The following is a 26,235-nucleotide window of genomic DNA, read 5'->3' on the forward strand; positions in this document are numbered from 1 at the left end:
GAATTGCATGAGACGCTATGCCAGTCATGTTATGTGACTGTATGTGTAGCTTAGTACACGTGTGTACAGGTTGTAGTACGCCAGGGTATTTACGATACATTCATATTTGTGGGCCGCAGAGATTTATCTTGGGTTCCACAAAGATGAAAAGAACACGAAATGCAAAGTGAGTATGAAAATTGTCATAACCACCCAAAGCACATTATGTAAATGGGGCGTTGTTGGCACTTTTTAGAGGTTTTTTCAGAAGGCTTTCTAGGCGGAATAGGTGTGTCGCATTACGTGCATTATGTTTAATTGAAAGTAATGTGTGCCAGTTGGTCAATAAATCAACAAAAAGCAGTACATTTGCATTTCCTGAAATTATTTTCAGGCGGCAAAGATACAGGTATATAGTGGTCGGGGATTTATCGAGCATATACTGTTATCATGGTAAAACTGCCCATTTTATCATGATAAACCTAATGGGTTTATGGGACGATCACAATGGGCCACCCTTAGCAGCAACAACTGCAATCAAGCGTTTGTGATAACTTGCAATGAGTCTCTTAAAGCGCTGTGGAGGAATTTTGGCCCACTCATCTTTGCAGAATTGTTGTAATTCAGCCACATTGGAGGGTTTTCCAGCATGAAGCGCCTTTTTAAGGTCATGCCACAGCATCTCAATAGGATTCAGGTCAGGACTTTGACTAGGCCACTCCAAAGTCTTCATTTTGTTTTTCTTCAGCCATTCAGAGGTGGACTTGCTGGTGTGTTTTGGATCATTGTCCTGCTGCAGAACCCAAGTTGGTTTCAGCTTGAGGTCACCAACAGATGGCCGGACATTCTCATTCAGGATTTTTTGGCAGAATTCATGGTTCCATTTATCACAGCAAGTCTTCCAGTTCCTGAAGCAGCAAAACAGCCCCAGGCCATCACACTACCACCACCATATTTTACTGTTGGTATGATGCTCTTTTTCTGAAATGCTGTGTTATTTTTACACCAGATGTTATTGGAAACACACCTTCCAAATAGTTAAACTTTTGATTGTCAGACCACCAGGTATTTTTCCAAAGGTTTGGGGATCATCGAGATGTTTTCTGGCAAAACTGGGATGAGCTAAAGGGTGGCCCAACCAGTTATTAGGTTTAGGGGGCAATCACTTTTTCACACAGGGCCATGTCAGTTTGGATTTTTTTTCTCCCTTAATAATAAAAAGTTAGTAAAAACTGCATTTTGTGTTCAGTTGTGTTGTCGCTAACTAATATTTACATATGTTTGATGATCTGAAACATTTAAGTGTGACAAACATGCAAGAAAGTAAGAAATCAGGAAGGGGGATAACACTTTTTCACACCACTATTTGTTTAAATTGAGAAAATTCTGTGCTGTGATTAAAAAAAGAAGAGACTAAAAATTCCCACCGCTATCAATTCTGGACCCACAGAGTTGCTATTTTTACACTCATTTGTTGGTGTTTTTTGTTGTAGTAAACTGAGTGTAAACATTTGATTTGATTAAACAAACAAACACATTTATTTTTGCATCCATTTATTTTTAAAACATAAGTGTCCACTTCATACTGTTAAAGAAGAGCACTGCACATTTCGCAGAGCCAACAGGATACGGAAATCTTTTATAGATCTAAGCGAAGCTGAACTTTTCCTCCGAGAAGAAGCTATTATCAGCCGTGAACGTGTGTGTTTGTGTGCCTGTTTGTTCTAATGAGCATCTGTCAGTACAGACCTGATAGCTGTGGTGTAACACCCTGGGCTTATTTTCAGCTGTAAGGCTGTTCAGCCAGGTCAACATCTGGACTTAAAGAACTACGCTCACACCCGGCAACACTTTCATCTCCTTGGTCATTAAAGTGTTAGATGTGTAGCGCCGGAACCAGCAACACACAATTTGCAGCTTTCTGATAAAAGGGTGGTCAATTGCACTGAGCAGTGAATGCGCTTTGGGAAAGTCAAGAGTTACTTTGGTTGTTTAGCACCAGCCTGTCAAAATGTGAATGGCAGACCTCCACTGAGGCCTAACAATAAGGCCAGGAAGCATCAGACTCCTCTTTCACTGCTTACCAAATACTGGAGTATGAAATACATGCAATATACACACACCAAATTTTGAGATGAGTTGAGCAATTGCCCATCATCCACAATCCTTATGTGAGACATGAGCATACATGTCTTTCTCTTTTCTGTGCGTTCTAAAGATATAAAAACAGCTAAAAAGAGGCAGCTTATAATGGGACACAACTATGCCGCATATAAAGCCTTCAGAAAAAAACCTCCACAAACACCCAAAGCTAAATTTACATATAATGTGACGTGCATATGAACCAAGTTACAGTGACGTTGTTATTATTATTACTTTGTTACGCCGATCGAATTAGGTTACTGGCATGGTGACACCTTGCCACGCCACACCAGCTAGCTACTAGCCGGCTAGCGACTAGCTTCACCACACACTCACACACTCACAGTGCAGTTTTCCTTTAAGGAGGTTCTAAGAAGAGCTTCAAATTGCAAAAAGAAGAAATAGAAGAGTGACTCTACCAAATTATTGAAGTACTCTAACCAAATAGTTTTTTCCCGTAAGAAATCATGCAAATCCAATTAATCCGTTCCAGACGCACACAGTTGGCGTCATGCAGTGTATTAACAAGCCTATAAGACGCACACCACATGATAACAGGAAAATGCACGAGGAGAGGGGCAAAATTTTTGTGAGAATTTTCAACCGAAAAATACGCTAACCAGGGCATACGCTAACCACAAGGTTCCACTATGCACTGTAACGCTGCACTTATCTCATGTAATAGATGCCAAGTGTCACATACAACAATGTAACATTCAGGAGTGGGACAGGAGAACACAAACGTTAGCAACACGAGCATAGCTATGTGAGCTAGAATGCTAAAAACTAAAAAACAGTTCCAATGTTTGTAGCTGACTGACTGATAGTTAGCGGTATCATGTCCGTGAGGAAGGAGGTTTTACAACACCGAAACTTCAAAAGCAACCCTTTGAGTGCCTCGTCTCTTAAAAGTGTCACAAACAAGTGAGGAAGATTATTTTTATCACGTTTGGTGCTCATAAACAGTCTCCGGGGACACATTACTGCTATAACATCTTTAAAAAGTCAAAAGTCCAAACCTGGTAATACATTTGCAACATTTGATCAACTTTACTTAAGATTTGCCAGATCAACCCACATAGTTGTTCGGTTCCGTTTCATAACACACCTCATACATAGACGAGATCCGTGTTGACAATTTAGCAACATGGTCGATATATTTAGGGAGCAAGGGTGCACATTTAAGTGTTTCTTGCGTCATGCATTTATTCGGGAATTAAATACAAGCCATCAACAAAGGTGAAGTATTAAGTACCCACCGAGTAGGCGCGCAGGAGTGAGCTTCACCTCCATACCGCTGTGCAATGCACGTCTGTTCTCCGTCGCCTCGCAGCACCTCGCCTTCCTGGTGAAAATCGCATGGGTGTCCAAAGTGTGGTGCCGAGGCCATCTGTGGAAAGAGGCTTACTGCAGAAATAAAATACGCAAAAACTAAAAAAAAAAAAAAGGCACAATATCTTCAATATCTTGGAGCGTCAATGTGTGGAACGACAAACATTTCAAAACACACTGCATTGTTTTGTGAATCAGTGAAATAAAAAAACATTCATATTTTTTCTTTGTAATTTTATTAAAATCTCGTTTTTATCTCATCTCGTTCTCATGGACCCAATCTCGTCTTGTGAGTTGGGGGTCTCGTGACACCGGTAATGTTCCACCGCAGTCCTATAGGTGGCAGAGAGGGTATCCTATCCCTTTAAGAACAGGCATGTTGTTGAAACTCACTTTCAGGACAGAAATAGGGTCCTGGTAATCTTCCTATAACCATTTTTAAGGTGGTGTCCTCTGAAGTGATGGCGATGCGGTGTGTATGTTTGTGGTAGCAGTTTTGCACAGGGTGTTCGTGTGTGTAACTGTGCTAGTTTACGGTTATAGTGGCACATTAAAGTGAACAACACGGGACATCTGTCAGTTGGAGACATCACAGGGGACACTGCATGTGTGTGTGGGTGTGTTATCCTGCAGCCCCAGAGGTACGTCATTTGGTATGTGTGTGTGTGTGTGTGTGTGCTTGTTCGTTCGGAGGCAGGGGAAGGTCACCTCACATGCACGGCTCAGTGTAACAGCAGCTAGCCAGCGTGCACAAGCAGCCAAGCACCAGCAGTCTCCCAAGGACAACAAAGTGCTTATCCATCAGAAAAAAAGGTGGCTTTTCAATTCTGTGAGCAGACACACACTCACACACCTCAGTGACACACTGACACATGGTCATAAAGAGTAAAACGAACCTTTTAGGTCTACCGCTTATGTTTGGATGGCATGGCTTTGTTTGGTGTCTCACTAGCTGGTATTTGTTACTATTTGTTGGGTTTGTTTGCAGGAACCAGCCGCCCAAGTCCCACTAAACCTTGTGAACCAACTGATCCGTATACATAGTTGCAGGTCAAGTTCCAGGATTCACTGTTTTTTTCACTATTTAAATGTCGTCAAGGCTCTCACAGCCCTCGGCAAACCTCATGTTTAGTGTGAATTTATACAAAGCACGTCATGGCAGAGGTGACACAACATGTCCTGAAGAACTGCTGTTAGTTTGGCTACTTTTTGGATTCATAAAGAAAGGAAGAAATTTGGACAAGACCAATATAGTGTGTGTATATAGTAGGGGTGTCACGAGACACTCACAAGATTGGATGTACGAGATGAGACAAAATATTTTTAAGAAAAGTACAATGAGAAAATATATGACAATATAGTGCAGTATACTAATTTTATTTGTACTACGTTACAACCTTCTGTGCTCTGTGTGTATGCCAGCGGCCCGCCTCCACCCCCAGGGACAAAGAGATATATGACTGACAAAAGGGTTCACAATTAATCATACAGTACTACAGTGAATCGTACCGCATTGTGTTTGGAATGAGCCATTTCGGATTGTATCACACCGTAGTCGTGTTATATCGCAACCTAACTGGGATTCATCGTATCGCAGCGTAAGTGTAGTGAATCGCATCACACTGCAATTGCATTGCTTTGTTGCTGGAATGAACCATTCTGTATCTTATTACAGTGTAATTGTCTTATATAACTGTCGCAAATCGCATCGCAACTGTAGTGAATCGGTATGCCTTGTAGCAGTAGTGAATCGCATCGCATTGTACCTGTCATGAATCGTTGCAATGAACCATTCTGTATTCTATCACACTGTAAGTGTGTTGTACAACTGTAATGAATCGTATCGCACTGTAACCATAATGAATCATGTCTTTATATGTATCGTACATGGAGTTACAAACCTCAGCGATGGAGGTGCACGGCCCACATACCCATCATCCAATGCACCTCACTCTGTGTCAGGGATGCATTAAACACGTCCATCTGTGAATTTTTTCATGCAGTATAAGTATCATATAACGACGTTGTATTTCAATGCGGTGCCTTGTTTGGTACAGTAAGTGGATCTCTCCATTGCCTGCAACCCTCCTCGTTCTCTCCGCCGCCATCGGTGCTTCAGCTGTTGTTTCTCATTAGAAAAACTGTGTGTTTCTTATTATCCCGAGATGCTCCAAGCAACTTGTGTGTGCACGCAGGTTTGTGTGTGTTTACAGTAGCTGCCAAATGCACCCTTTGTCTCTGCAGTTTCTCTGCTGTTTGTCTCTTCTGTCCCCTCATTATAAAAGACACCTTACCTTGCTCTTTCCTCCCCCATTCCCGCTATGCCTCCTCTCTCCCTTTTACCTTGCTGTCACTCATTATCCAACAGCTTGAAGCAACCAGTCAGCCATATGAGAATGAAACCTGACGCCTCACACACTGTTAGCTTGCATTATATCGGGCTGGTTCCCTGCGCCTTAAACTTTGCCCTAAACCTTTGGCTAGTTTGCTTCTTTGCGACAGTCAAACTAATTAAACCAGCAGCTTGCAGCCAGCCATATGTGAACACTATCGCACTTTTTTCTGGCTTTATATTTGGACTTTATATTGAAAGTTCCTCAAATCAACAAAGGAGTTCATCAGCTTACTCTTCTGCTCCTGAACCGCTGCGCACGACGGCATGAAAATCTGTCAAAACATGCACCCCTCCTGTGTTGCATGTGCTATTATTTTTCTGACAAATACGGCACATGGTGGCACTGTTATTATACCCCAAAGTTTGACCCCTCAAGACAGTGATGGGCCACAAGCGCCCCCTAGAGGGCCTCCAAAAATGATCTGTTTTGAACCTTTGTGCCGCGAGGGTCACGACAAGTTCACTTGCAGACATGCCAACATGTACATTTTTCATACTTGGCACGCGTTTTTACCCTTAATTACCGTTTTGTTGCTCTCTAGGTACACATTTGTTCAATGGAAATCTGCATGTAGGTGGCGTGACGAAGAGCGCCCTTTCATAATTGCCTCGTGCAGCTGCACTCCTAGCAAGCTACATGGAGCTCACTTCAATTCAGTCAATGCCACAAAACGTGCATTAGTGATGTGTGATACCACTGATTTCGTTTTCGATCCAATACTGTGTAAAATTATGGCTGGTATCAGCGGTACCGATCAGATACCGATACTCTGTGCTGCGCAAATACACCTAGCGTGTATGGTGGATTTTAAAAAGTAGTGTATTTCACAGCATAGCGTAAAGAATATAGGACATCAGAATTATTTATTTATTTTAAACGCTTAAGTACACAAGGGAGTGCAGAATTATTAGGCAAGTTGCATTTTTGAGGATTCATTTTATTATAGAGCAACAACCATGTTCTTAATGAACCCAAAAGACTCAATGTCAAAGCTGAATATTTTTGGAAGTTGGAGTGGGGCTTTTTTACTTTTAGCTATTTTAGAAGGATATCTGTGTGTGCAGGCGACTATTACTGTGCATACTGTAATTATTAGGCAACTTAACAAAAAACAAATATATACCCATTTCAGTTATTTATTTTCACCAGGGAAACCAATATACTGTAACAGCTCAACATTTCTGACATTCAAAAACAAAACAAAAACCAATCAGTGACCAATATAGCCACCTTTCTTTGCAAGGACACTCAAAAGCCTGCCATCCATGGATTCTGTCAGTGTTTTGATCTGTTCACGATCAACCTTGCGTGCGGCAGCAACCACAGCCTCCCAGACACTGTTCACAGAGGTGTACTGTTTTCCCTCCTTGTAAATCTCACATTTGATGAGGGACCCACAGGTTCTCTATGGGGTTCAGATCAGGTGAACAAGGAGGCCATGTCATTAGTTTTTCTTGTTTTAGACCCTTCCTTGCCAGCCACGCTGTGGAGTACTTGGATGCGTGTGATGGAGCATCGTCCTGCATGAAAATCATGTTTTTCGTGAAGGTTGCGGACTTCCTCCTGTACCACTGCTTGAAGAAGGTGTCTTCCAGAAACTGGCAGTCAGACTGGGAGTTGAGCTTGTCTCCATCCTCAACTTGAAAAGGCCCCACCAGCTCATCTTTGACGATACCAGCCCATACCAGTACCCCACCTCCACCTTGCTGGCGTTTGAGTCGGACTGGAGCTCTCTGCCCTTTACCGATCCAGCCACAGGCCCATCCATCTGGCCCATCAAGACTCACTCTCATTTGAGCAGTCCATAAAACCTTAGAAAAATCAGTCTAGAGATATTTCTTGGCCCAGTCTTGACGTTTCAGCTTGTGTGTCTTGTTCAGTGGTGGTCGTTTTTCAGCCTCTCTTACCTTGGCCATGTCTCTGAGTATTGCACACCTTGTGCTTTTGGGCACTCCAGTGATGTTGCAGCTCTGAAATATGGCAAAACTGGTGGCGAGTGGCATCTTGGCAGCTGCACGCTTGACTTTTCTCAGTTCATGGGCAGTTATTTTGCGCCTTTGCGGTTTTTCCACACGCTTCTTGCGAGCCTGTTGACTATTTTGAATGAAACGCTCGATTGTTCGATGATCACGCTTCAGAAGCTTGGCAATTTTAAGAGTGCTGCATCCCTCTGCATGATATCTCACTATTTGAATCTTGAATCTTGAATCTTGAATCTATTTTTGACTTTTCGAAGCCTGTCAAGTCCCTCTTCTCACCCATTTTGCCAAAGGAAAGGAAGTTGCCTAATAATTATGCACACCTGATATAGGGTGTTGATGTCATTAGACCACACCCCTTCTCATTACAGAGATGCACATCACCTGATATGCTTAATTGGCAGTAGGCTTTCGAGCCTATAGAGCTTGGAATAAGACAACATGCATAAAGAGGATGATGTGGTCAAAATACTCATTTTCCTAATAATCCTGCACTCCCTCGTATTGAGGTAGTGGCATGATTGACAATATAGCCAAGCTACAACAACAGAATAAAACAGAGGACAAAATCATGTAAAATGTGAAAATGGTATTTTGAACAATGAAAGAGAAAATAAGTAAAATAATAAAACCATTAAAATAAATGATCAATTACTAAGAACTACTATAAGAATCAAAACTTCATCACAATTCACACATGACTTTGTTTACAATCGGCCATCGTTTCAACAGACTGAGACTGACTGATGGATAGAGTCGGGTACCGTTTGAATTTGAACTTCCACATCAGCTAGCATCCTGAAACCCTGGGTTACACTGGCATGAAACAGGCGTCATTTATCGTTTGACTTCCCCGATTCTGAGTGCTTAGAGAAAGTCCCACGTAACGCATGAAAGACGAGGTACTGCGTTATTTGTACACCATGAATGTGTGAACATGAATCATGTTGCTCGTGAACCCTCCTTTGCATGATATCATTGTGTTGCAAATGTTGCACTGAGCCGACCGCTCTTTTTTATGAAGGTAAGCCAAACTTTTCCGACGCTTCTTCTTCGCTGGTGCTCACCGGGCGGCTTCTCCTTCGTTGGTGTTCGCGGCTATTTATTCCAGTCGGCGAAGTGAGCACCGGAACTAGGAATAGAAATAAAAACTTTTTAACGATCCTGGGAGAATCGGAATGTTAGTCCTGGTTCCCACCCATGCTCACGACGATGCCCAACCCCACTGATGGAGCAGTGTGCCGATGCGCTTACGCATTACACACTTACCCAGGCCGAAGAAAAAGTAGTTCCCACCAACCGCGTGTCATGTAGACAAGATATCAATAATGTATTTACTTTCCACTGTGTGACTGTTAATGGTGTTACCTTAAATGACTGAAGTATCAAAAGTATTGATATTTTGATTGGAGAATCGATTTTAGAGCATGAAGAGTTGGTATTGGAAGCATTGCTATTTCACTATCCCTTCGCCCATCACTAATTACTAGGGGTGGCACATACACTTAGCTCACGAGGCGAGACGATACACGATATTGGGTTCATAAGTTGATATTACTTTTAATAAAACTACACTGACAAGATATCACTGGACAAACACACTTTTTTATTTGAGTCAAAACAATGCAGGCACATTTTGAAATGTTTGTTAACTTTGCATGCATGACCTAAGCATGATACTTTTAACTTCAAACGTCTTTCCACAAATTGAAACAAAAAGTAAAAATTATAGAAGTTACAATTATGACGGAAATGATGCTGCTACTAATCATTTATGTCGATGTGTACTTGTGTAAAGACACATGTAAAATTGACCGCGGTAGATTAGCTTTTACGTGACATGAACTACAGTTCCCATGATGCTTAGAGTGCGGAAGCAGGAAGTGGGTCCTGATTAGACTCTACTTTCACGTGTTGATGGAAGTCGTATGCAGCAATCATGTTTTGATCTGACAAATCTTAAGTAGTTTTGATGAACTGTATTACTACAGTTTCGGTTTGGACATTAACACAGCGGCAGTTGTTCAACACCGACGAAAAAAACAGTCACTTAATCTGCCGTTCCAATCCTGTCCAAGCACTGTCATCTCCATATTACGTGTATTGTCACTCACAGTAGCGATGCCATAGCTCACAGTCTGATAGACTTCTGGCTACTTTCTTCCCGCAAGATAGCTTTTCTCTAAATGAGAAATATAGTCACGTTTTAATCTCGCGAGATCTCACCCCTACTGATTACCATCACCTCTGCTGCCGCATAACTTTGTTCATCACTGCAAGCATCATTTGAAAGGTAAAATTAAGATGTTGACTTCACCTGACAGATTTGTTAGCCTTTCATCAAAGTCCCATTTGATATTCTTGTTGTAAATACTGTAGGGTCTTAATAGTCACAGACAGACTGACGGCTGATGCGCTTTTTATGTTATATTACAGTTTTTCTCCGTTGGTTTGGTTCAATTCTTGAAACAGAAATTACATTCTCAAAACTCTGAGATCCTTTGACCAAACAGTCTTACAGTTGAGCACAACAGGAAGCAAGGACGGTGTCCAGGAGAGGGAGGGTGAGGGCAGTGACCAGTGAAGAAGTGTCAGTTGTGAAACTCCAGCTTTATTTACAGTACTTTAGTTTGTATACAATTTTACTAGATTTTTGTTTATGTGCTTATATTACAGTACTTTATGCTAAACACATTTTTTTTTACATTTTGACTTGCAGTGCTGACATAATGCCAAAGGGACGATGCAATGTGGGGCCACTGACAATTTATATGTGAAAGAAATTTTGTTTTCACACATGAGTAAAGTGTTTTGGGAAAGATATGATCTTTTGCAGGTGAACCATGGTGTTGTGCTGAACCATCCACCCATCCATCCATTTTCTATGCCGCTTCTCCTCATTAGGGTCGCAGGGGTATGCTGGAGCCTATCCCAGCTGACTTTGGGCAACAGGCGGGGTACACCCTGGACTGATCGCCAGGCAATCGCAGGGCAACCATTCACACTCACATTCATACCTATGGACAATTTAGAGTCACCAATTAACTTTGCATGCATATTTTTGGAGTGTGGGAGGAAACTGGAGTACCCGGAGAAAACCCACACACGCACACGGGGAGAACATGCAAACTCCACACAGAAATGCCCAACGGAGATTTGAACCCAGGTCTTCCTGATTTCCTGACTGTGACTGTGTGGCCAACATGCTAACCACTGGACCACCGTACGACCGTTGTGCTGAACCGTCCAAGTTTATTTTGTTAAAAGAGCCAACAGTGTTGAGAAAGTCCAGTCTTTTTCAGGAAATGAGCCAAAGCAATTGAGAAGGATCTTTGCATTTTGGTGGCACTGACTATTCAAACGTAAGGAATTAGCTTTGAAGCACCAATGAACAGTTTTGGGAGAGATATGTGCTTTTGCAAGTGAGCCAAACTAATGGAGAAAAACTGTAATAAAGTTGGAGTTTCACAACTGACACTTCTTCACTGGTCACTGTCCTCACCCTCCCTCTCCTGGACACCGTCCTTGCTTCCTGTGTGTCTACACGCTGCTATCTGTCTGGGCAAATATTCTCATCCACCATCATAGCGCAAGTTCTAGTTTCACCTGACTGTCAAATAATCAATTTAGCCAATGTTCCAAGAGATTCATATATGGTACTTGTGGTATGACAGTATATAATCTTGGCTGATTTTGACAAATAAACAGACTATTGTGCGTGTGATGACTTACACAATGAAATGATGCCGACATGTTTTGGAGAGAACATCCATTAGACCTGAGAATAGACAATCAGTTTAGATCAACAAGATCTATTCAACTGGAAATCGTGCTAAATGTAGCGACCTCTACTCAATCATTCGCAAAGATGGTCTTAGACGTTGAGACATGTACTAAGACGTTTGCAATTTGAACAAATCAATGTGAAATTCAATTCTGTTGTGAACAACTTCCAAGTTGTTTGGAGGTTTGTCCGTGTTATTTTGAGAATGTCATTTCTGTTTCAAGAAATGAGCCAAACCAATGGAGAAAAACTGTAACAGTACTTTAGACTGCATATAATTTTCCCATTTTTTTCCCCAAACTTTCTCCTTATCCACCAATAAGATTTACAGCAAGGTGCACTCATGTACAACACAATTCAGAACATCAATGTTACAACACCAACAGGTCGTTAACAGTACACGGTTACGTGTTTAATGCCATGGCAAGAAATGGTCTTGCCTCGTCGTTTCCAGGCTGCCGAATGATGCCTTCTGCATGTGTACATGATTTTTAAAATAAGCGCTGGCTTCAATGTAGCCCAGGAACTTCCGTGAATGTTTTTTTTTATCACTCGTCCATGTCTACTGCACAAAATGAAACCAACACCCTTCGGCAATAACTTAATGTCCTGCTGTTAAATAAAGTTAACAAACACGGGATAACGTCGCACATTTCATATGACACAAACCAACAAGCTCTGTTTGCGGCACATGGCTTGTTTTTTTGTTTTTTTTGTCCTACTTCACATTGTAGAAGTAAACTTAAAAATAGAGCAAAAGGCACACTGTGCAAAATTAGAAAAATGCTTACAAGCTCGAACAAGTGGAAGACGACAAGCGCAAGTCTAGAGCAGAAGTTCTTCGTACGTTTGTTAGCAGTGGAACATACAAAGGGAGTTCTAACAGGTAATAACACTGAGTTGTGCCTGCACTGGCTCTGATGTGCAAAAGTCAAAACTGCTTTTCAATTAATTTGCGGATTGTAAGGCTGTATTTTCATTTGCACTTTACTTACATTTTATTGACAGTTTATTTAGGGAAATATAGTATCAATTCATTTATTATTATTATTATTTTTATTTTATTGTATCACCCCATTCATCATTTTCTTGAATCCCTCCTTTTTGGTGCACTAAATTTGATTCATATTTTTATTTTCGTGTTAATCAGCCTGACTTGAGTCTTGTTCTTTTAGAAGCTTTATCAATTCCATGAATTGATGGTCTGTTCGGCATGATGTTGTACATATGTGCATTTTCAAGCTAATAAACTTTATACAGCCCCTTTGCTCTGTGACGTCATCCCAGGAAGACATCCTGCAAGGACGCCTCTCGGCATATTGACTACCACGTAATCGCCTGTAAACATTACGAGAGTTTTAAGCTAATTTTTTTAAGTTTATGGAGAGAATGCCAAGACTTTGTGTCGTGTAGGGTGCAGTCATGGCACGGCTCACGGTGTTTGTCTTTTTAATTGGAAAAAAGACGAAATAGTTGCGAGAGCGGGACAACATTCGTCACGAACACGCACGTATGGAAAGGGCCATCGAAGTGATCGTTATGCTCAGCTTATTTCAACGATGATTGCGTTGAGGAAGTTTGCAGTGTTGCCAGAGATTTGGGATAGTATCCATCTATGACTTGTTCGTCTGACAAGGGAAACCGGCCACGTCACCTTTCTCATCTTGAGAGAGCGAGTCCTACAGCCAGCACACCGGAACCTTTGACATAAACGCTAAACCAAACTGAGGCGGTTGTTGAAAAGCGAAACAGATCTAGAATGAGTAAAGCAGTGTCAATCTGGGTTTCAAATCTTACGCGTTGTTTTTGTAATTGGCAGTTGCATAGAAATGTAACTGTTTACATTTTTGACAAAATAGTTACTCAAGAACGTACCTGTACCTCGCATAAAAATCAATATTTTTAACATGCATCTTTCAAATGCTATGCCAGTGGCATTTAGGAGGAACTATAGTTGGTTAAATGTAAACAGTTACGGACACATAAGTGAACTGTTGGTTCTATAACATGTTCATTGGCAATATTATTGATTGGGAACAAATACAAATAATATTATTAACATTTTAACCGCACGGTGGTCTAGTGGTTAGCATGTTGGTCACACGGACAGAGTCAGGAGATCGGGAAGACGTGGATTCAAATCTGTCTTTCAAAACATTTTAAACACAACCCACAGGAGGCGCCACAAATATCATTTACCGTCACGTCATAGGTTGTCATAGTTTTTAACTGTGACTGTGACCGTACCGTTACCCGAACTGCCATACATATATTCATTTATCTTGTATTTACATGGAGTCATTTAACTAAGTGGCTGTCAAAAGCATATCCAAAGATGTTGCCATTAATTTAACCGCAAAGGGGCTCTCGTGCTGTCATCTGAGGTCCAAACGCCGGTTCTTCTTTAATTCAGTTTGTCCTCTGACAGAATCACTTGAGCAAAACAGTGATTCAATTTACTGCCGCGCGGGTTAACGAGATGATACGTTTTATTAAACAAGCAAGTCAGCATTCCTCTTAAACGTCCTTCCTACAACGATGACAAGGCAATAATTCACCTCCTCCGCTCCCAGAGGTCCCAGTTCAGAAAGCGTGCCAATTAGACGCCTCGACTGGCACTTAATTGCCACTCGGAAGAGGCTGATGGGCCATTCATTAGCAGGACATTAACGAGACTGATTATTCATTAACAGCAGAGCATATTAGAGCAGATAAGAGGCGATTGTAATGGACTCTGTTGGAGGAGAGAAAGGCAGCGGCTGTCTTCAATAGGATTAGGTGACCTGCTATGGCAATCAAGAGCAGGATAATAATGTTAGGAGTGGTCATTAAAGGGAAAAAAACACCTCCTTGTAGTGTTCCTTACTGTTCAGTCCATACTACTTCTCCAAACATGCACATTATCATCATTAGCGCTCTTTTAGTGTTGTAAAGTCTCCTAATTACACCACTTATAAAACAACTGACTGTAAAACCACAGGTAGGACCTGAAAGTGAAAGATGGATTTTATCTTCTGTGAATGAATAGTGAGCACCTTTGCTTTTATAAAATAAATTACTGGAAGCGGTAAAGACGCAGACATGGTGGTTTCCACTGATACACTTTTGATAAGTCCATCCATCCATCCTTTTTCTATGCCGTTTATCCTCATTTCGGTCACGGGGGTATGCTGGAGCTTATTCCAGCTGACTTCGGGCGAGAGGCGGGGTACACCCTGGACTGGTCGCCAGCCAATCGCAGGGCACATACAGACAAACAATCATTCACACTCACATTCATACCTATGGACAATTCAGAGTCGCCAATTGACCTAACCTTTGATAAGTTAAATATGTAAAGTTTGCATGGAACAGCCAGGACAGAGTGTGTGATGTGTGGTTGATGAAACAGGAGCCGAAGACTAGTTGATTTAACAGTTTACTCTCCACTTAACGAGAAAACATTATCAATGGCTGAATCGTCCGAGAAACAGGAACCCAGAAACAGAAACCCAGAACAGGAAGCCACTATTGTCCACCCAAAACCCGAAGTCTCTAGGTTCCTCTGCTCTCCACCCGGAACCAGAAGCCACAACTCCCTACTCGCACCCATAACCTGTCCGGAACCTAACCACTTGGAACCTCTTCACTCTGAACCAGAATCCACGACACTCCACTCGGACTTGGAAGTCACGACTCTCCACCCGGAACCGGAAGACTCTACTCTCCATCTGGAACCTCTCCACCCGGAACCGGAAGAATCTACTCTCCATCCTGAACCTCTCCACTCGGAACCAGAAGTCTCTAGGTTCCTCTACTCTCTACCCGGAACGAGAAGCCACGACTCTCCATCCGGAACCTCTCTACCGGAAGCGGAAGCCACAACTTTCCACCCACAACCAGAAGGCTCTACTCTCCATCCTGAACCTGTCCACCCGGAACTAGAAGCAACTACTCTCCATCCGGAACCGGAAGCCTCTAGGTTAATCTACTCTCCACCTGGAACCGGAAGCCTCTACTATCCACCCAGAACCTGAAGCCATTATTCTTCACCTCGAAATGGAAACCTCTACTCTCGATCCGGAACCTCTCCACCCAGAACCTCTAGGTTAATCAACTCTCCAAACAGAACCAGAAGCCACACCTCTCCACCCGCTACCAGAAGGCTCTACTATCCATCCACAACCTCTCCACCCAGAACCGGAAGCCACTACTCTCCACTTGGAATCGGAAGCCTCTACTTTCCACCCGGAACCGTAAGCCACTACTCTCCTCCGGGTACCGGAACTCAAGCCCTACTCGGTGAATGTCTCCCAATGCAAAATGCCACAAAAACTGCAGGATCTTGCATGCAGGATCTACTGCTAATAGCTCTGATTTGCAGGATATCTTTGTAAAAGAGGCTTGTGGTACACCACAAGGCACCTTTATCTGCCGCTTGCAGTTGTTAGAATGCTTGTCAGGAATGGAACAAATTGGGACCTCTCCTGTGTGTAAGGGTATTCCACAAAGCTGGGAACAGGTGTAATGTTTATCACCCACTTCTACCGCCGTATTGTGTTGAAAGCACCATCAAAATACAGCCAGGTGTCGACACTGATGTTGTCGTTGCAAGCTGTGTGTGAAAGCACACAGTGGCGGCAATATCCCACTTCACTGGGTTCTGTGTGAACGAAAGAGGCAAAACCACGGTTTGACCTCTGAGGCTTGTGACACACCACAGGGCAACCTTATCTATTCCTTGCAGTTTGTTTGTCAAAGATGGTACAAGTTGAGAAACCTTTTTTCCCCCACCAGGGGGCGCTCAATGTTGTGAGCGTTGTTACTGATTGTCCTGATCTATGTTGACCTGCATGGCCACTGTCAGTCTGCTGCGGAGGTTCCCTAGTGATGGTATGTTCTAACACCTCTGACTCTTCATTTCACGCTTCATTTAACATCACTCTCTCGCTAAACATTGTGTGTGTGTGCGCGCGTGTGCGCGCGTGCGTGTTTGAGGTTGTTCTTTTCCTCTCCACTCAGCGTTATTACTTGGCCAAAGCAAATCACCAACTCATGCTTATGTAATGTATCTTGTATCTGCTCAGTGTTGATCTGCAAGGACAATGATCATGGTGTCCCTGCCCAGGGAATACTGTCACACTGACAAACTCGCAAAGCCAATGCAATTATCTCTGCAATGCAATGAGCATTATACAATGTATTAGGATGGATAGTCATAGTTACTGGCAATACAGTAACTCATGAAGCCTCTGCAGTGTCAATATACTGTAAACATTCTCTACGACTGCATAATTGATTTTTACTGTAAGGCTTTTTTCGTATTTTCATAGTTCAAATCAACTTATTTCTGCAATACAGTCGTAAAAACTTGACTTTGGATGAAATGTTATGGTTTCTTCTCCTAATCCGGAACTGGAATTGACATTTATAGCTACATCAGATACCAAACTGGTTGAGTCGGTGGTGAAATATCAGGTGAGATACCAACACACACACATACACACATACACACACACACATCTGATAGCACATAAATCCACTTGTGACATGTAATAGCTTTTAAGCACAGAGAGGCATTGAGTTGCATCTGCAGCAGCAGCAGCTATCATTACACACACGCACGCACACGCACACACACATCATGGTGGTAGGTAAGTATGAATAGATGGTGTGTCTGGGATTGGCGAGATTGGTTCCATCTGTCGTGGAGAAGGTCGCTAGGTCACATCCTTCCTGCTACCTCACTCGCTGGCCAATGACACTTTATTATTCACCGCATACTATAGACTTTGATAGTTTGCTGAAATGAGTAAAAGCCCATAAATAACAGTTACCATTTATTTGTAACACAGGGTGCCCCTTAACTAACAATCACGTTAATAATGACCTGTATTTGTTCTGACATTATTTGTGAGTAATTAAATAACCGTACCCTAAAATAATATCTCTGAACGTTGCAATCAAAAATGAGCGTCATGCTTGTAAAGGATGATATAACATTTTTTTTGGACATTTCACGCTGCTGCCTTTGGTCCAGACAAGGATGGATTCGATTCCCGGCCAGGGCCCCAGCACTCGCCCATTGGAAATGTCCAGTGCTGGCCCCAAGCCCTGATTAATGGGAGGGTTGCTGTCACGTTTCACTATGAGCGTTACCCCAGGATGCAAGAACATGGTGGCTGGTCGTTTCGATAGTCTTTAATTGGCAAAAGATAGCTCACACTGAGGCAAAATACCAAAATGACAAAGAAGGCGAGGATGTACAGCAAAGGCAAACTCACCATGAAACAGGAGCACGCGAGAAAATGAGAACTGTATCAGGAAACAACAGGTAACCCTTGTCCAAGACAAAGTAATGAATTGCTGACAATAGCAGAAGCCTCAGCCGAGCTAAATAGAATCCTAATTACAAATTAAAGACAGGTGCGCCCCCCAGCTCCCTCTAACCAGAGTAAAGGTAATGCATTCAGTCCAAACAGGAAGCAAACGTAACAAAATAAAACAACTGAATCGGAAATAATGTCAGAAAAAGAGATTACCCAACCAAAAGTCCAAGCTATCATGTTGCGTCAGAAAGTAAAAAAATTAAAAGATGTTTATGATAATAATAATAATGTTTTATGTTGGCATTGAAGCGCAGCTCAAATGTCAAAGCATCTGTACATAAAATCTCCAATTTGTTAAGTAATTTTTAAATTGTATTTGTTTTTACAGAACATTTTCAAATGTTCCTGTTTTTATGACTGTATTATTTTATTATTTATGAATTTTATTTTAATTGTATTTTAGATTTTATGTGGTATTGATTTTGTTTTTGTTTTTGTACTAAGGACTCAGTGTGTCCCACGTAGCCTGTCCCAGCTGACAACTCGGTTTTATTTTTAACTTGATAGGGATTTTTTTAAGTTCATATTTTCCTAAGTCATTCAAGTGTAAAAAAAAATAGTAATAATTAATAGTAAAGCATAAAAACAATCCAAAACACATACAAGGAGGAAGACGGATGAACCTGAAGGGACAAATTGACAGTAGTGTTATCAATCAAAGCCCAAAGCAGAGTGCTAATCCTCAAGCCAGCAGAGATGGCAGGCAGTGGGGAGAGGACTCTTTCACAGGAGCGAGAGAGGACGACAAAGGAGAGGAGATAGGAGAGGACAGTGCGGGAAAATGAAGAGAAGGACAGAGAGGAGACGCCAAATGTGGTCATGTGGTTGAAGGACAGTCGGTGTCTATCAACATGAAGGATTACTTTTCTCGCCTGTCCATATGCCCACATGTGCACACACACACACACACACACACACACACACGTAAAGAGGAACAAGCTGACCTGTGTGAGAGGACACTTATTGGATCTTCAGCAGGATTAACGGGGATTTAGCCTCGCAAGTGTAATGATATGTGAACGAGTTGATTAGCTATCTGATGACACCTTGCTGTTTGACCTCTAAAGCCCAACAACGACGACGACTGGTCACTCGCCCCATCGACTCACAGCTTTATTAAATGTACATCACAGTCAGTCACTCGATGTAGAATACATTACTTGCACAATTGATGCCATTGCAAAGACAATAATGCTCATTTTTGTTCACTATTTATTTCATGATATTTTTATTTTGGGGGTGTTAGTTTGCAGCGGTGCACAGTTGCACCGCATCATACTGAGAACCTCAAAAAGCAAAGTTTTATCTTTATAGTACGTACATAACTATTCTATCATGTTGTTGTTATCACATTGTGCTAGTGTACATACAATAATATTCTGCCTGTTGAGTTGAGAATATTTTCCACACTTTAGCACCAGATGCATTATACTAAAAAAAGGTTTTTTTTTTAATTCAATAACATTTACTCGGTATTTAGGATGTACCTAAATTACCTTGGTACTCACTCACTTGAGGTGCACAATAAAAAGGTAATGGTTATTATAATTGACTTTAAGCAATTATAACCTTAAAATAAATCCAGTGTTTAATATTATTGTACATTTGTTTTTTTAAATGAGTTTTTAAGTATTGACTTTAAATTATTCATTGTATTATTTCATTTTATTTTACTTTGGTAGTATATTTAGTTAGTTTCACTGTCATGACCCACTTATTTAATGATGGGTTTATTCATTTTTATTTCATGATTGTATAAAATGTTTATTTCATTTTATTTCAGTTGTTTACTTAATTCCCCTTTACTGGATGAATTTCATGCGTCATTTTTTTTTGTTTTATACTTACTCAAAGAAGACTCCTTGTGCAATTTTATATTTTTAATACATATATTGAATCTTTATTTTATTAAATTCTTATTTAATTTTATTATTATATTACGCATAATTATATTATTGTAGTTAGGTAGTATCTTCACTTTTGTTTCATTGTCATGACTTATTTAATTATGGATTTATTCATTTCCATTTAGTAATAATTGAATATTTATTCAAAGAAGATTCCTTGTACAAATTTATGTTTGTAATTCTTTATTCTTATTTTGGTTTGTTTTTTTTGTGGTAGTGGTAGTTATAGACTTAGCAAGACGACAGATAAGTTATAAATTTCAATAAATTCTGTATTTAATACTTATTTTAAAAAGATTTGAGTTCTCATGTATTTGTTTTTAATTATTCATTTTATGATTATTTGATTTATTGATTTGTATTTTAGGTAGTAGCTTTATTTTAGTTTCATTGTCATGACTTATTTATGGATTTATTCATTGTAATTTCATAATTCTAAATAATAATTAATTGTAACATTTTTATTTTCTTTTTAGTTAGTGTCTTGTCAGCATCAGTACTCAATTTTGAAGTTTTAGGCTTATTCGAAGAACAAAGAACACACAACCTCATCAAGGACAGCACACATCCACAACACTCATTATTCACACTCCTGCCGTCAGGCAGACGCTACAGGAGTTTGAAGTCCAGGACCACAAGGCTGGCGAACAGCTTTTACCTGCAGGCCATCAGGCTTCTCAACGAAGCACTCACACACGCCGCACACAACACACACTCGTAGCACTTTATTATTTATTTATTTGTATTATTTATCTGTATTCAGTCTCTTCTGTTGTTGTTGCTTAATTTATTGGTATTTAGGTTTCTGATGTTCTTATTCTTTTTCTTGTGCTTTTCTTTCTTTTTTTTGGGAGAATGAACAGAACAAGACTTTCATTGCATAGCAGAACCACCTGTTTTACTGTGCATATGAAAATAAATCTCTTGAATCTTATTCAAACATTATTCCTTTTTTTACATTTAACATTTTTTATTCATTTTATTTGAGTTTTATTGTCGCGCCCTCAACAATTACTTACTTATTATCCTACAATAAGATTCATTTTATTGTTTTCTATTTATTCCGGGAAGATTCATTGTCAAACTTTAAAAAATTGTATTTGATTTGATTTCTTTTAATTTTTTCATTTTGTTTTTGTTAATTTGTTTTATTGTCATTGCTTGAAGGGTGAATTTATTTATTCGGATTCCTTTTTTCCCTTTTGATTCCTTGTGTATTCATTCTCACATGTAATTGTATGTTTTTGTGTTTTATTTTCATTAACATTAACACTAATTACAGGACTGACTGAAGCAGAGCGGGAATACTTGCAGTGCTAAAACAGACAATTCTAAGAATAACGTGTCGATATCATTTCACATAAAACTATCTTTGCACCAACTTGTTGTGTGCTGTCGTGTGTCGTTGAACCTAATGTCAGTAGTACAAGGAGATCAATTGCATCGCTAATACTTGCAGCTGTAATTAATAACAGTATGTCCAGCTACATATTACAGCAGTCTGCTGCATGCTGTACAAAGTGAGAAAAGCAGTCCAACACTTTGTCAGCATTAGACAGCGTCTTCTCCCTCATTAGGCAGTCTAACAGTGACAAAGAATAGAGGAAGACGAGCGCCCAAATGAGCACCACAATTGCCGTTTGCGTCCCGAGACACACGTTCTGTACAATACAATAAGCGTCAAAACCTCCAGGAAAAGATGATGGGACACAATTAGCTTCCTAATGATGCTAGTCCTACGAAATGACAGTATTTCATGCATGTCCTAAGTCAAGGTAGCACTGCTTGGTAATGGTGTTATGTGCCGTTACATACTATACGTACCTTTAACTGTACAATTAATATGGATGACGTCACTACCAGTGATGGATGACATAACTGACAGCTTTAACATATGCCTCCTGACCTTTGTGGGTGCAGAATAAGCAGGTCTCTAGCACACCCTGCTGGTGATGAAGTACGATTGCAAGTAATTTATGAACACTGCATGCACGCGCATTCTACATTAGCTACATCTGCTTGCTTTTTAAGATGATATTGCTAATAGGTGACCAAATTCATACATCCGCAATAATTTGCGAGATGGAAACCCAAGCATAGCACTCCTAAAATGTGCAAGCAGACAGCACACTATTGGGTGGCGTGCTGTGTTGGCACAAAGACCACCAACATCATTAATCACAACGTTGAGGTTCTGATGCCACAGCAGGAATGAAAGTGCTGCTCTAACGTGAACAGATGTACTAAAGAGCTGCCGCCATCAGCTTCACTCTCGGACACGGAGCACAGCGAGACAGCGGCCACTCTGCTGCTGACGCCCCACCTGGTCATTCATTAAGAATGTGCCAAGTAAGACGCTCAAATCTTATCAAATGTACGTATAAATCAATCGAGTGAGCTATTGCAAAAAACAAGTAGAATACAGAATCATGTGTTCAAGACATTTCAGACAACAAGGTTGGCTGAGCCATTTTCATGCAAAGAATCAACGTTAAATAAGCAAGCATCGTTTTTTTTCAGGCTGATATGCTATTATTTAGCAACTCAACAGGTTACGATTTCACCTCATTCAGCAAGATCATGAAATAAAGTGGGAAAATAATACTGCTAATTGTAACTAATGAGAGTCTCACTGAAGTATATGCGTACAACAGCATACATACAAATTAATACAGTCTTGCAATTAAAACCATGTGGAACTACTGACAAGAACATGTACTATAATTTAAAATGTCTCCTGGTTTATGGTAAGTGAGGCTTGTTTTGCATCACATGCCTGGATGTGAGCTACATGTTGTATTTTCATTGAAAACAGAGCCTGCACTTTAAAATGACTACCACGAGGGGGCACTGTCCATACCCTCAACGATGGTAACCCCCTGATTAGCTCTCATTTCCCAGAAAAATGAGCTCACTGTGCCTTAAACCAGTCTTCCAGCGCTCATGACGTCACACGCGCTGTGACCTGAGTAACCCATTGTCTCCTCGCCACTTTACAGACGAAAACTGCTACGAGTCTTACAAAAATGATGCTTTACAACGGCGGTTAGCTGTCAGGGTACGATGCAGGTTGCCTTCCGCAGGGCCAGGTAGCCCGTGACGACGTCAGTGGGGAGGAGGCGGATGTACGAGAACTCCTCTGTGGATGTGAAGCGTAGTTTGGTCTGTGGGTCTGTGTAACTGGCCTGAGGGAATATGAGAAATAATAATAGCTTATTTTGTTCACGTCATGAAATACAGTAAGCCCTGAAGTCACTCACAGGTAATCCGGAGATGTCGGAGTATTTTTTGGCTGGTTTCAGTGAGGGCGGCGCATCAATGTTGTAGTCTGTGAATGCACAAAATAAAGACATGGACAATAAAGACATTGCATGTGCATTGGAAGTATTCACGACGCAGCTGATAGTATTTTGTTTTTTTTAATCTGACAATCAGTGAAAACTCAAAATGTAATTTGATAAGTATCTATCTTTACTGTACTTTAAATAAGACATTGTTTTGGAAATGGACTTGGGAAATTGACCTCAGTGAGCGTCTAAAGTAGGGGTCCACAACCACCGGGCCGTGGGAAACATTCAAGCACAATGACTCATTCATTCATTCATTCATTCATGAATACATCAAATTTTATGTAAATGCATATACATTTTGGAAATATGGGTTATTACTTTCTTCAAAAAATAATATACTGTACAATCCTACAGTTTTTGCATGTTTATGTTGTTTTGTTTCGGCACAGACTTGTCTCCTTGCTGTATTTGTCCTCTTCCTTAGCCTTGCATCTTTATCTTATCGCACCCTTTGCTCACACTCGGTATCCACCGGCTAGAACCAGCTAGGACCACTGGGCCACACACAGAGAAATACAGCAGGAAGGCCCCCCCTCCTGCGCGGGAGGAGGCTCAGCTGGGTAAAAGGATATTGACCAGAAGTGCCTTGGACTTGCTCCTGCACCCATGTAGAACAAGAGTCCCTGCGGCTGTGTACCATTCTTCCTGGTACATTAAACTGTTCAAATTGAGCTTTCGTTTCCAAGACGAAGCATCAGATAATGAACCAACAGCGACAAAACTTTTCACTCTTATTTTGTGCTTTTAATTTCATGTTGTTCCTGTCTTAGTTTTACACAATATATCATCAATAAATACTGTAGCATTAGATGGTTACAATGTACGACCGCCCCCTAAAGTTACCTCAACCTAATTACCTACCAGCGATGGCACAGGGGGAAATTACGTTGACGTCTTGATCTATAAATGTAACACATTGCAACACAGAACCGTCTTTGTCCTGGCCGCTCGGTACGATATGGCTAGGCTGACGATAACTCACTAAGATGAATCCAGTGTCCCATGTGTTTAGCCTTTTTGTGAGAGACTAACCCCTCAGACCCACTCTTAGCGGTTAACTTCTTTTTACACTTTTTGGCAACGTTAAAACGCTACTTACTGTAGCTGTTAATAAAAGTTTTATATTGGGAATCATTAAAATTTTTCAAATTGTATTGAAGGTTGAACAAATAGGATGCTAATTGGCGCTTACGAGTGTAACTCACAATTAGGGTCGTTCAGCTTCCAAGGTAGAGTTCGTTCCAAAGACAGGATTTGCTTGAGGTTCTTCCAGGTTCTGTTCTTTTTGCCTGCTGCCGCTCCGCCAATGCCAGAATGCTGTGATGATGCAGAGTAAAGGTGTAAATTTGATGAAGACGCCACAGAATCACAGTAATGTCAATTATCCAGAGGCAGCCACCGTGAAGGAAGGGTCCTTGAACGGTGGGGGCTTGACTTGAATGGATTCTGTGGCGGTGGTGATGTTGGATGTTGGTGTGTTGTCCAGTGATCCAACTGTCTTCATATCACACACTGCTTCTACTGCTGCTATCTGAAAGGAACACAATGAATGTTTCACATGTCAACAAGAAATGGCGACTATAATTAAAGCAAGTAACCTGAAGCCCAAAGTCACATGTTGTCAACAAACAAAAATGGCGTCAACAGCAGTCTTTTCTTTACGGTTTTCAATACGAAAGAAGGAATAAAATGTATATACAAGATGACGTAAAGTGGTAGTGTACCCTTACAATGCGAGTCATTTGGTTTATACCTGATTCTGTGGTCCTGGTGTCGTCATTAGTTGAGTTTTCTTCTTCTTGTTGCCCCCACCGTGAGCAGCGGCAGCAGACACCGCCGGACTACCGGGACGTTTCTTCCCCCGTAAACCAGCAGGGTTGACGGCCACCTGCTGGCTCTTGATCGTTACAGGTAGTTGGGATGCCATATGTTGCTGTATTGTTCCACTGTGAAACGTCTATCTTAATGAAGCCTTTTCACGACCGATTAGCATTAGCATTAGCATTAGCATTAGCATTAGCGGCACTCCACAGCCCCCACAGGTCCCGTCAGACGGATGTTGATGTATTTCACTTCCTGTTTATTGTGACACGTGTCCCGGAAGCGCAGCAAACAGTATTAGAATGTATATCAATAACGCTATAGCCATACTATTGATGTTTTACAAAAATGTGAAAGAAAAAAAAAGAGTTCAGTATCTTGTAAAATGACACCATCATACAAAGTGAGTTATAGTTTCATTTATTTTTATTTTCATCTCAACATTAGATCATTAGAACAAAATGTAAAAACTTCATGGCCACACTATTGACAGTAACCTTTAACCGGCAGTGTCTGTTTAGTTTATTTTTGTCCCAAATGATTAATGTCCAGAACCCTCCCCTTCTCTCTTCAATATGCCTCACACACTCATTAAACACATTTAAAGTATAAAATTAATAGGTATACAACACTAATGAATGATGGAACTGGAGTTACGGTATAGAAGTTTCACCTTTGCATCTCACGGCAACTATGGTGTGTTCAAGAGCCGCCGAACAAAGTGGGAAATCTCAATGCTTCACGAAAAAACATTATCAGTGAAGCATAAAGACATAAACATGTCAAATTTAGCAGTTATGCATGTATGCTGCATATTTAACCTCTATTATCAGGTATATTATTACCAACTTCACTCATTGGTGAATGAGATGTGTTTTCTGCGGGCAAAACTTTTTCAGAAAAAAAATTTTTAAAAAACAAAATGTTTTTAACCAAAAATCCACAAATGTGTGGGGCCGTGATTTCTGAATCACAAATGTGTGGAGATCCTATAAATCCTGTAATGTTATTTTTATTTTTTAATCTGGCTGGTGGAGTAGGTTTTAGCAAGCTGGTGACATTCTCCTTGACCTGCTCTCTCTTAAAGCAAACTTTGCAGATACAATCAAAAAAGCCATACAGGACCTGTTAGTACAACTTTGCAGGATGAGACTCCCTCACAGGAATGTTCTGATGG

At 40.9% G+C, this 26,235-nt stretch overlaps 1 protein-coding gene across 1 annotated transcript; it reads right to left on the reverse strand.

The window, feature by feature from the left end:
- Nucleotides 1–218: 218 nt before the first annotated feature.
- ino80c (INO80 complex subunit C) lies at nt 219–25,309 on the reverse strand. The gene is made up of 5 exons (XM_054782158.1): nt 24,991–25,309; nt 24,637–24,768; nt 24,443–24,554; nt 23,148–23,215; nt 219–23,072 (listed from the first exon to the last, which is right to left on the reverse strand). The coding sequence occupies exons 1-5, from the start codon at nt 25,162–25,164 to the stop codon at nt 22,941–22,943; spliced, it is 618 nt and encodes a 205-aa protein (XP_054638133.1). The 5' UTR covers nt 25,165–25,309; the 3' UTR covers nt 219–22,940.
- Nucleotides 25,310–26,235: the final 926 nt, after the last annotated feature.

Source organism: Dunckerocampus dactyliophorus, chromosome 7 (genome assembly GCF_027744805.1).
Source record: "Dunckerocampus dactyliophorus isolate RoL2022-P2 chromosome 7, RoL_Ddac_1.1, whole genome shotgun sequence".
NCBI lineage: Eukaryota > Metazoa > Chordata > Actinopteri > Syngnathiformes > Syngnathidae > Dunckerocampus > Dunckerocampus dactyliophorus.